Source organism: Saccoglossus kowalevskii, chromosome 4 (assembly GCF_978046115.1).
Source record: "Saccoglossus kowalevskii chromosome 4, keSacKowa6.1, whole genome shotgun sequence".
Taxonomy (NCBI): Eukaryota; Metazoa; Hemichordata; class Enteropneusta; family Harrimaniidae; genus Saccoglossus; species Saccoglossus kowalevskii.
The window spans coordinates 17,673,799-17,686,765 of NC_140644.1; the positions used below are offsets into that span (position 1 = coordinate 17,673,799).

The 12,967-nt window shown below is 34.3% G+C and overlaps 1 protein-coding gene across 7 annotated transcripts in view; it reads right to left on the reverse strand.

Annotated features, from left to right (window-relative positions):
• The window catches only part of LOC100366345 (uncharacterized), a 78,489-nt gene that overhangs the window by 14,890 nt on the left and 50,632 nt on the right, over positions 1–12,967 (reverse strand). For 5 of the 7 annotated variants that reach the window (XM_078007256.2, XM_085497883.1, XM_085497884.1 and 2 more), the window contains 9 exons: positions 11,841–11,886; positions 8,743–8,859; positions 7,102–7,545; positions 6,298–6,446; positions 5,643–5,802; positions 3,895–4,074; positions 1,548–2,192; positions 1,327–1,450; positions 659–820 (listed from right to left, as the gene is read on the reverse strand). In XM_078007256.2, coding sequence (XP_077863382.1) covers positions 659–820; positions 1,327–1,450; positions 1,548–2,192; positions 3,895–4,074; positions 5,643–5,802; positions 6,298–6,446; positions 7,102–7,545; positions 8,743–8,859; positions 11,841–11,886 — 2,027 coding nt within the window. The remainder of the gene's footprint in view (positions 1–658; positions 821–1,326; positions 1,451–1,547; positions 2,193–3,894; positions 4,075–5,642; positions 5,803–6,297; positions 6,447–7,101; positions 7,546–8,742; positions 8,860–11,840; positions 11,887–12,967) is intronic. The other 2 variants (XM_085497888.1, XM_085497887.1) reach the window with 2 other exon arrangements.

The window sequence follows — 12,967 nt, forward strand, 5'->3', positions numbered from 1 at the left end:
CCCTGCATGATTTAATGATGTATCTTTGAAATGTTTGCATATTCGACAAAAACGCATCAGGTAATGATTTGTATTACCATGCAATCTGAATATTGGTCACAAATCTATAGAATCTGTGTATTTTAATCTGGTGTCCATTTCAATTCGATAATCACCAATACAGGGGTTGCACAAATGCATTTAATAGCAGGCAATCATCCTGTAACAACAGGCTAAAAATTTAAATAAAAAGCGCTGCAGCAAGACCGGCGTAGGTCGAGAGGGTATGCGACCAATTTGGGCTTATTGCAGGCCATATGGCTAGCGGCCGGCTCTTAGCAAAAACCTCTGCCAATTAATGACATACACTTTTGAAATGCCAAGATCACTGTTCATTTTCATAAATGTTTTTTTTTTTAGTTGTTGAACTGTGAAAGCAGTATGGTGAAAAGCGATGTAGCAAATTAATTTCATCCAAAAATTAATGCGCCCTCTGTTGACAATAAGCTTCTATGTGATGTATATGGTTGAAAATAATGCCATTTAGCGTTGCTAATGTTTTGATCTTTTGCCTGCACATGAAATTAGCCGCCACGTACTACAATGTAAAACTTTAAACTGCGATGTACATCACCAACAAAATGATTCTAATCTCCTTTAGCCCCACCACCATACTAACCTCTATTGCCATAGCGACGAATTTTAAGTTGCAAGTTGCCTGTGACTACAGCTTGACTGACAGCATTGAGAGCGGCATCATGAGTAAAACTGACAGCATTTTGATTGTTGATGAAGATTATTTCGTCTCCTGCACACAACTCGCATATATCAGCAGAGCCCCCTAGAAGGCAAATACATCCATCGTGACCTTGGATGACCTAGACACTATAAATTCCCAGAATGCTTTGCAGGAAATTGTTGCAGGTATTGACCTTTGACCTTTGAACAACATTAACCTTTCATCACTTTTTTTAAACCTTCACAAATTTTACGCTTATTGTTTCAACAATTTTGGCAAACATTTGTAGGCAATAGGAATTTATGTTCATTTATGCTCCAAAATTTTTAAGAATTTACAAGAAAATTCATAAAAACAAGCAACGTGTGGGAATAATTATGGTGCTCAAAATCAGTGTACTTTCATGGATTCAGATAATTTGACTGCATACATGTACTCAAATATTTCAAAAAAATTTCCAAAAACTTAAAAAAAAATGTTTACTTATGAAACTAACCGAATAATAAATGATGCAAATGGAAGCAGGAATGTTAAAATTTGAGATGACATAATTAAAGCAAGCAAAAAACAAATTTAGCAAAATTATAGAATAATTTTGTACTACAAACCTAATGCTACTTTCTCAACATAAAGTGGTTTATTCTTGTCGATACCGCCACTCATTACAAAACCAAATCCTTTTTCGTTGTGTGGTCTTTGATTAATACATATAGTCATTTCATTAAACGCTGACTGTAAACAAACAGAAAATAAATGTTTATAAAAACCTGAGATTATGTCGAACGCACAGCAATTTGATTTGATAGATGTCATCAATACGTATTCTTACCTTTGACCTGTTATCGGGCTTACTGTTATGTGCTTGGTTTCCACCATCATTGAACACGGCAACTCTATCCAGAATTCCGGAACTCAGTCTCTTTTTCTCAGCTTGTTTCAGAGATGAAAGATCAACAACATCCTTACTTTTCGGTCTCCTAGCAACAGGGGGTGGCTCCTTCTTGGGTTTGTCTCTCCTCTCGTAACTCTCAGCAGGGGGAACATCGCCCCTATATTCTTCTCGCGGCCTATGCCTTATATGGTCATCGTTATATCGGTTTCTAGAAGGGGGTGAACTGGGCTCATCTCGCCTGTACATTGGCTTGGCATCTATATATCGGTTTTCAACGGGCTGTTGTCTCTCATTTGATATTGGTTGTTCGTGTCTGCCACTCGGCTGTGAATATTCATCTATGTTCCTGTTTTCTAATGGCTGTGACCTAGTGCTTCTGGGCTGCTCTTGCTGTCTCCCAAACCTTTCATTGTCAAAGCGTGTGCGAGGTTCCGGTCTCCTCTGAGCAGGTATTTCAGTGGCCTTGATAATGGCTGGTCTACCAGGCCGATCTGGTGGAGTTCTTTCTCGAACAGTTTCATCCGCTGTCATAATAACGGGCTTTTCCAGAGGAATTGAAGCAGTCTTGTGATATGGCTTTGTCTGTGACAAGAGGAAAGAAAAATAATAATAACTATCAAGGAAGATAATAGAGAGTTACTAAAAATATACATAATCTGTTTTATGCATGACTCCTAAGGTCACACATCCTAGCACTTTTGAAGGTGTTTGTTTGTTTAACTAAAGCAGCAATGATTGCCAATAATTCAATTTAAGTCAATTTTCAGAAAATAATTGCACACCAGGATACGTGACCTTTACGAGGCGTCGAGCATATCGGTATTTTTGAAATAATATTTTCGCATAATCCAAACAGAAGATTCAACTTCAGTTATAACTCTATGTTCTACAATTTCTGAGATCTCTAATCAAGTTCCCCCAGTAAAACTGTACAAGGTGTTCAAATTGGTTTTTCTCAATATACAAAACAACTTAACATTGATCTAAAACATGAGGTAATAAGAAAGCATACCATAAGATAATTAGTCGTAAAGTGCCACAATCGTTACGTCATATCATGTGGGTCCCATGCGATTTACAACATGTTTAAAATACACTGCTTGTTTACATAAAATTTGAACGAACTCTTGCGTCGATTGTGGCACTTTTTCAAAAGAAATACGACTGATGATAGATACCGAGCAATATACTATGATTGCCATTTATTAGTCTTTGACATGCGTACGTACGGCAACCAATGGCATTCAGTATTAGTGTGCAAGTAGTTATTAAAGTAAAAACAATTAATCAGAAGACGCTGTGGACAAAATTTTAAATAAAGTTAGTACATTAGAATACATCAGGCAGATTGTTTGCGATTACGCAAAACCGCATCGCTGAAGAAAAAGTATATAACGTAAGCATGCATATAAAGCGAAATCCTACAGATGGTTAGTACTGTACCACCCCTATCCTTACAATGGTTTGGTCCAGCCAGGTCACAATGATGGACCCAACCATTTTGTCACAAGGGGTTGTCCGGGTGAATTTGTGAGAGCACAAATGTAGACTTGCATGCACTGCAATGCAATGTGGGAATTGTAGCATACAACATGATAAAGAAGAGAGTTCATTATGAAGCATCTTAAGCATTTTATATTTAGTTTTTATACTACTCCTTAAATAGACTTGAAGGATTTTTTAATTTTCAATGGAAAACAAAAGATGTGCAAACACCAAACAATCATTCCTTATAACTTTTTACCATAGACACAATCGATGCGTAACCACAGCATTTTTCACTGACAAGACATCTATCTTAATATTTGAATGTGATTTTGTCAAATATTAGGCATTTTTGCAAACATGAATACCATAAAATTTTTGTTTGACAAAAAAAAAGATGTGAAATTATTCCAATTGTTCGAGGTATGAACAGATTTGAGCAATGAAAGCTATACACTAAATCTGGTATTTTTTCATTTAATAGAAATGTTTCGTTAATAGAATCATGTTTTGATGTCCAAAACAATGATTTGTATGTTAAATTTCATGATTTAAATTAAGAATTAAATTGATTAAAAATTATTTATTGATCGCATCACTGTTCTCAAAGATTTGTCAGTAAATCACAATAAGTCATGTGACTAACACCTGCTGATATTATTGGTCAATGAAATCGGATTCACAGCATGCAAATAGTTATAATATTGCATGCAAATTTAATCATATCATCCAATCAGATGCCATCATGCACAATATATGCAGTGTATGCAGTGACCCAGGAATACATCACCATGCTTACTCTTCGTGGCATGACTGGAGGCGGTTGCCGGGCAGCCTGAGTATACAAGGCTGCCTCATCGTGAGGGCTGTTCCATCTGTGGACAGCAGGTTGTGGAGGATAGGGCTGCCAAGGTCTGGATGAGTATCCAGAAGTTGGATTTCTGTTGTCATAGTACTGGTACATGTACCTTCTGTAGGCCTGTAACACAAATAATTACTCAGAAAAACAAAACACAGATTGAAGAATATCCTAGCCGGAAATGCAGTGAGTGCCAGAGAGGCTCAGATCCACAAATGAGCTATCAAGTAAAAGTGCAATCTCTACACACATGCAAAAAGCACATATTATTATAGATTCTTTTCATAATATATGTATGAAGAAGATGGATAGTTTAAAAAAACAAACATATTTTTACATTTTGCTTGAAGCATATTTTTTCTACATCATTAACAATTGGAGATGTTAGACACTTAAAAAGAAACAGTTTTTACCCGAGGCAGAGGACAGAGTAGCATGAGAATTATATTAACCCCTTGAACGCCAAGGCCAACTTTTATCACTTTTGACAAAATAAGCCTGCATTGTTTTTCCATATTTGTTTGAAAGATTTTTATCAAGGTCTGTAGCCAATTGGAAATCATGCCCATTTGGTCCAGAATTGAAAAAAAATTCATAGAAATATGACAAACGTGTGAAGACAGCGTGCGATTTGATTCACATACGATTGACGAACTATTCACGTATAAACATATACCTATAATTCAAGCAAATGTTTAGTATTTTTTAAGAGAATCAAGATTATAAATACTTTCATAGTGCACATCACGGTTTCTTGGCATAGCAGCGAATGCATGGAAGAAGATCAAATGGCAATGAATATAATTAAAAACATTTTCAATATCCTTGTTTGAAATATTTTATTTGTTTGTTTTTTAGTACTGGGTATATATTTATATATACCCGGTAGTATATATTTTTTACATTTACATTCGAATTTCATGTAAATAAACAATGTATTTTACACGCGTTGTATACGTTGCTATGAGTCCCATATCAAACAGGACGCGGCGCGGCGCGACGACTGCCGCCTTTTAAACATATTTATGCATTTCTATAGCTGCTCTATACTTGTTTGCTCCCACGTCACGCTGACTTCCGATGTGTGTGAGACTGTGGGACTATTTATAACCAAGATTTTCTCCAAAATATAAACATTTGTGTGTATTATAGGTATTTTAATGGGAGTATCAATCCTACGTGAATCAAGCTGTACGTGTATGCTAAAATGTGCAAATTGTGTAAATTTTAGTTGGAAAAGATATGGCGTTCAAAAAATTTAATGTCTGTTTCTGAAAGTTAAAAAGCAGATAACAATTACAATACATAGCTAGAAAGAGACTGAAAGAAAGAAATTCAGTGTTAGTTATAATATGAACAGCAGCATTAAACTGAAGATATATTAAGAATCTGCAATAAAAGTTGTAGCATTCAGTAAGTAAAAATCAATCTTCTTTCTGCCAAAACCCAGAAAAAAAACATTGTAAAGTTTTCTCTAACATTTTTCGTCACATCTTTTACAGCATGATTAATATTTCTACAATGCATTCTGGGATGCAATGTCTAAACGAACAAGGTAACAAATTTTGTACGACCAAGATCTGAGGAAAATACCCACAATGCAATGTTTTATCCCACACAACTCAACGATACATTCAGCATTATTGCTCAATCATATACTTTCTCAGAGATTACAGTAATAGACTAACCTCTTCTCGTTCCTCTTCGGATCTCTGGCTACCATGCACGCTGCCATCATCTTCAAGAGTAACTGATGTCAATATCTCATCTAAGAGTGCTCTATCTTCACTCACTTCTTTCACTGGTTTGTCAAGTATGCTAATGAAATCATCATCTTTTTTTCTTAGTCTGAAACCAAATACCCGTCAGATAAATATTATAACTACACAATCAGAGAGTAAAATACCAACAGTGTTAACTCAAATCTTTTGGAAAAGTTCTCTCAAATGGTAGAAGCCCAAAAAACATTACAAGCGCAAAGACAAATTTCTGGTAATGTCCTGGGTTTTAACCTTTACACCACCAGTTCTCTATTTTCATCACAAATTCACAAAATAATCCCATTTATAGCCTGCATTTTTTTTTGAGTAAAAACTGAGAGTTGACTAAAATTCTGTTGGCACTAAAATTCGGGTTCATATCCAGAAATATTTAAGAATATGAGAAAAAAGTCAAGCAAAATTTTGGTGAGAAAGTCTGGTGATTAAAAGTTTAATCTGTAAATGATCACAAAAAAAAATTACGAATATACAAACAACTTTGTGTAAAGAACCATTGCTGGCAAACCAAAGTATGTTCTTACTTCTTACTTACACATTTCTTTTTAAGTTTAAAAATGCTTACCGTTCTTCTACTATCTGATGGAAAGGTTTAATGCTACTCCTACGGTTTGAATCATTGTTATTGCCTTCTTCATATTGTTCTCGTTCAGCCTTGCGTTCTCGTTCTGTGTGCGTGGCACTGATACGTCTTTGCTTCCAGGTGGAGAGACTCTAAAAATCCAGGAAAACAAAGTGAGCAGCTCAATTTGCATAGAACAAACCCAGGTGTTAGAAGCCAAGTCATTTAATAACGTAAACATTTCAAAATTTAGATGACATTAAAATAATTAGTTTTTAAACCCCAAATTACGTTGAAATATTGACTGGTTGATTAAAAATCCATGATCACCAAATATGTTAGGATACATACTAGGCAATATTCTCGTCTTAAGACAACCACTTGTGATAACTCACGGTCAAAAGAAAAACATTTTTATGAGTACTGTAAAATACTTTATTTTAGTTGGAATTATTTTTCGCTGAAAAGACTTTTTGGGTGTTTTGTATGGAATTTATTTTCACTGATTGGCAAGTTGAATGTAAAATATAGGATTTTATTTTCACTGAACCATTCCTTCAGCGAAAATAGCAAAAATTAATTCCAAGCGAAAATTAAGTATTTTACAGTAGTAGTCAGACGGAAAAAATTAGAAAAGACAATTTATCACAGGACACTAAAATTCGTTTCAGCTGTTACTACGGTGTCATGAGAGCTGTTAAAAAACAGAACAGTTTTGTTCAATTCTGCGGCAATGGTATGATGTTTAAATTTCTAGAAACAACTTGCTGGATTTTTATCAGACACAAATGCAAAAAGAAAACTCACCGACATCCATGCGCTTTGATCTTCGTTATTTTTCTTTTTCTGCTCTTCTAATAACTCTTTACTTGGTCTTGCAACTTTCACATCTTCTCCCGACGAAAACCTAAAGTGCTGCGGAACTTCAGGAGCGATAAACTTTGTCGCTTGTTCTTTACTTAATCCACCTGGCATACTCGGCCGCCTGTAGCCGAAATTATCGTTTCGTTTTTGAGTTTCCGATGGCACAAATTCATCAGGATTTTTCCGTTCATGACTGCTGATATCATTTCCGTAACCGTTCTCCCGACTGTAATTGTAATCGCTGTAGTTTCCCGAATATCGATTACGGTAAGCATCCATCTTGGGTTTACTTACGTTATTGTTCAAAGAGTCTGTGGTGTCTAAAATGTCCTCAAGAGAATGAGATTTTTTTAACTTAACCGATGTTTCTGTTTTTGACCATGATTCCTTGAAACAATAATAGGATGAAGAAGACATTAGTAACAATCTTTTTTGACGATTATGAAATACACAAGTTTGTAAAACTTAGTATCTGTATATTTGTACGAGTCTTAAAAAATTTATTGTATATCAAGCAAGACAAGAATTACCCGGTATAGAAATTTAGCGTTATTTTCATTGGAACAAATTTCAAAATCAGATAAAAATCTGAAAAAAGGAATCTGTGTAAAAGAATTAAATATTCCCTGAGATTAATTTCACTATTTTCGCTAACAAGTGAAATCCACTAAAATTAAACCTATATGAATATGTAATATACTCGTTGTTTTACTGGCAAACTCATGAATTTGCATAAACAATTAAAATCTTGAAGTTAAATGCCACAGTACAATTGGCATGCATTGACATATTTACATTTTGTAACATATATTATATTTAAGTAGGCAAAAACCTACACAGAAATTAAATAGTTGAATGGAAAATGTTCTATGAATGCGTTCAAAATGACCTCAATATTTCATAGATCAGCGCCCTCTGGTGGTCAATGAATAAGTTATAATCTTTATTTATTTGTTGAGGAAACAATTGCTACATAATGTACTGTAAATTAATTAATTATTCACTGGTTTTTAATTTTCCTATTTTTGCTGATAAGTAAAATCCGCTAAATTAAATCTATGTGAAAAAGTAAAATAACAATAAAACTCATTGTTTCCTTGTCAAATCCGTGAAATTAAAACACAGTGAATATATATATGCTCACATTAAAATAGTGATATTAAATGTCAATGAAAATAAATTGTTTTACAGTATATCTACTGATGGATTTCACAAACCAGTACAAAACTACTGCGCATTGCGTGAAACACCCCTGCATTTCAAGTACCGTAATCACACTTTTCACAAACTATAATCAGTCAATACCAAACGAAAACATTACAGGAAGATAATTTACATTTTACTCCGTTGCACAAAATTTTAATATTTATGATTTAATAATAACAGTTTTTGCATTTTTAATTTTAGAAACAAACAAACAAAAAATCTATTCTATTCGTTTATGGAGAGTCCAATTGTGGTGTGATACCTGAAGTGAGATCTTCTCATTTGAAATGCAAATACACGCACACTGGCACTGTCAACACTTCAACCTCTGGGTAAAGAGCAAAGTCAGCAAAGAAATGTTACTGTTGTGTACTGTACCTTGCTGAGATTTGAGGGCCACAACAGCTGTTCAAATGCCCTCAAGTTTAGCTGCGGTCCTCTGTACTTGGGCAAACTATGAGCTGCTTTACCTAACCAGTACAGAGTACTACATACCTGGAAAACGTATGAAATGAATGTTATATAACATGAAAAAATCAGCTGCAAAAAATGATTACTACACTTTGTGACTATATAGATACCGGTAAGTTGTACAGAGAATGTGGTAGGTGATACTCCAAACAGCATTGCATATATCTATGAGTATGCTGTATGCATATAGTTGGAATATGGAATCTGGGTCAACCAAAAATTTATTTTCCAGTAGTCTAAGGACTTTTTTTTCATACCCATGGTGTTCATTTAATACTACAAAGGTTATTTGGGGCGCAGCAGCACATGGGTTAAAATAAGAATATATACTGACAAGAAACGCAGCTTATGTCTCTGTAAGCATAGCGGTACACAGTACAAGGTAAAATTACAGGGTATTAGGTGAAGGTGATAGGTACAAGGTAAGGGAGATAGGGTATAAGGTAAAGATGATATATCAAGATTAGGGTAAGGTGTGGGAGGTAACTTTGTCTTCATTTTCACTTAAGGTAGAGATGCAGTCTACCTGACAGGTATTTTAATTAGTTAATTAAGAAACCAAGATGACCTTCCTTGTCCACAAAACTATATATTTTCGGAAAGCTTATTGTATGAATTTAAAAAATTTTTTAGTATTTTTTTTATGGACACTATAGTTTGAAATATGCACAAAAATGTGCTTTTTTGGTCAAAAGTAATTTAAAAAAATAGCTTCTAAACTATGCTTCTGTTTCCTGTCAAAATTGGTTTACGGGTACATCTAATTACTATGAAGAAATTGCCGTCTTGAAAACTGTCTACCGTCTTGAAAACTGTCTACCGGTTGTCAAATTTGCAGGGCAGAAGCTCAAATTTCACTACTTCAAGTTTATGCATAAATTAACACCCAGGCTAGTTGTCTGTACGATTGTTGTAACACTGTTCAACCAAAAACAATGCCCCCACGGCGTTTTGAAGATAAACACATTGTCAATCATTAGTGAAAATTTCAAAACAATAGGTCAAAGCATCTAAGAGCAATTTTTTTTTTTAAGTTCTGGGATGGACACTAAAAAGAAGCTGAGATAATTGCTAATTTACATAACAATTCACTCAGTAAGAAGTTTGCTAATGCTCATAATTAAAATGGCTGTAACAGTTCCAAATTTGAATGTATTATCATTATGTAAAAAGTTAAATATTGTGCATAATATGGAGATCCCGTCATTACTTTTTTTCACCGTGTTTCTTTTTTAATATTTATGTACAGCCTTGCTCAATCTTGCTAAGCATTCAAAAAAGAGAATGTTTGCACCTGTTATCTATATTTTAAAATCGTCTTTTGAGTATGTTCAACTATTAAAAATTCTACAAAATTTTAACAGTCTATAGCCAAGACTATTTGAATAATAAAAAGATAAAAAAAAAATTTCACTCCAAAGTGTCCACAAACCTGCATCTCTACCTTAATAAAGGAATATTTATATGAAAAATAGTTAATGTAGTATATGTCACACATGGTTAAACGAGCAGACACAAATACCCCACAATTCCATTACAAAGAGATGAAATGTAAGACAGCAATAAAAGGACATTCAGATGACGGCTACTTGTATCACTCTAGAGTCAATAACTAGAGATGTACTTTAAAAACTCCTCAAATGCTTTTAACACAGACACAATTTCTTAACACAGTCTAACAGCAGATGATGACAAGGAAGCGGGCAAATTGACACTTTAGTACTTTTCCTACATGGAATTGCAATAATGTAAAGACACAATTAAGTGTTCCCCACTTCTAGGACAACTGCACAGTAAATAATAGCTCAGTGCCAACCTGATTAACACAGTTTATAGTTTATTAAACTACATTTGTAAATCAAATATACTCTAGTAAGCCCCAAAACAGGGACAATATTAAAATCGTTTTATCTATCAATTTTTGGACTGAATTTATCAGATGGTATCTGATGCAGGGATTGATCCCCAATGTTTTGTATAGTTCAAAAGTTTATTCCGTATTTTATCTCACCCACAGCTGTATTATTAAGATTACCCCCCCCCCCCCCCCCCCCCCGCCATGAGATATGCTGCAAATCAGTAGCACATAAACAGAGTGGAAATGTTGTAACAATAATGGCATAAATTTGATGAAATCAAGTAATTGTTGTTTTAATAACAATGATGGTGAACAAATCACTAACATAATCTCACCACCATTTACTGCCACATCTACAACTTGAGAAGAAAACGGAACAGCTGACATATGGCGTTATTTTAGCCACTTGACCCAGATTTCATTGAACTGCCTCTCTACAGAACTCTGACTTGCACTACATGACAACTTGCATTTCAAATAACATCACTCTTTAATATACGAGATGCCACAACGAATATCTTTCATTTAAATTACACATATTTTGCATATTTCCCTCAAATTAAGACATCTCAGAGGTCAAAATTGCTTGTTGCCTGTATTGTTGAAACTTGAGACCATTTTGTGTCAGTATATACACAATCACAGCACAAAGAAATCAGTCCATGTGGCCAGCATTGAATACAAAAAATCCAACAAAAAATGTTAGGAATTCCAGTCAAACACAGTAGAAGGGCTTACTGAGTAAATCAGGCAGAACAGCCATCGCAGTGTTTCGGTGATACGCACAAACAGAATGAAAGCTATACCGAAGATTCAAGAAAAGGTTGGTGGTCTGGATTGGTGCAAGTAACTGGTCCATGGCTTCGTATATAAATGTAGGGTATGTCAATGTTCATGAAGAATTCATTCAGTTGAGGAGGGGGAGGGGGTGACTACATAATATTTGGTGGTCAGAATTTATCCTGTTTAAGTTCTGATGTGGAGTAGTACCTTAATTTTCATTGACTTGCAAAATTCGCAGACGTTTTTCTTTTGCAAACTAAAGTGTTCTAATGTACGTTACTTTTAGAAATTAGTTTTGAATTTAACCATTTGCAAGTAACCAACATGAAATATATGATAGTAACTGATAACATAGGTTACTTACATTCTTAAGTCTTCTTTCTGCTTCCTTTTTAGTTTCTTTTGGGATTCTGTAAAACAAAATTAATTGGAATAAGTCAAAAAAATCCATCACATGATGTCAGATTTCAAAGAAAATACAATAAAAATAATAATGTAGAACGAGTGAATAAAAATCACAAATGATGCAATTTTGACATAAATTATTATTATTTATTTTTGTTATGCAATAAAACAATGATTGTAAACAAACATTAAATCAAGAAAGATGAGCCCCCTCTAAAAATGGGTTTAGTTTCTTGTTCCTGGGAAAAACGTTTTATTATTATTATTATTATTATTATTATTATTATTATTATTATTATTATTATCATTATTATTAAATACTATAAGAAGAAGATATATGTTAAATGTTTAACATCTATTCCATAATGCTTTTATTGGGATAGATAAAACATGCTCTGAAACAAAACACAAACATTTCATCAGTTGCTGCCATGGATACACACACACACAAAAAATCATAGCGAAACAAGTCATTGTCAATGACACGTCCCCGTTCCGTTCATATTTGAGTGACATATACATTCAAAGCAGATCATGACCGAAATGCACCTGCATATGTACAACACATTGTGCTAAATCTGAACAAAATCCATCCATGCATGACTGAGATCCGGTTCTGGAATTGTGAAAATACGTGATTTTGATGCATTTTCGGCCTTAAAATGGCCATCATTTCGCTATTGTTAAGCAGATCATGAAACAAAGGCACATATCTATTTGTGACATGATGTACCATGTGTGTGTGAAGTTTGAACTTGATCAATCCAGACATGTCTTGGATACGGATCCAGAACTGAATTCTTTAACAAAATGGCCGCCAGTCGGCCATTTCGAACTTGATCCGAAAAAAAAAAGACGTGCATCAAGGTCCTATTATGTTTAATGTATGTACCAAATTTGAACAAAATCCATCCATGCATAACTGAGATACGGGTCCGGAATGGTGAAAATGTGCGATTTCAATGCATTTTCGGCCTTAAAGCGGCCGCCATTTGGCTATCGTTAATGAGATCATGATACAAATGCACATACATATTTGTGACATGATGTACCTTGTGTGTGTGAAGTTTGAACTCGATCAATCCA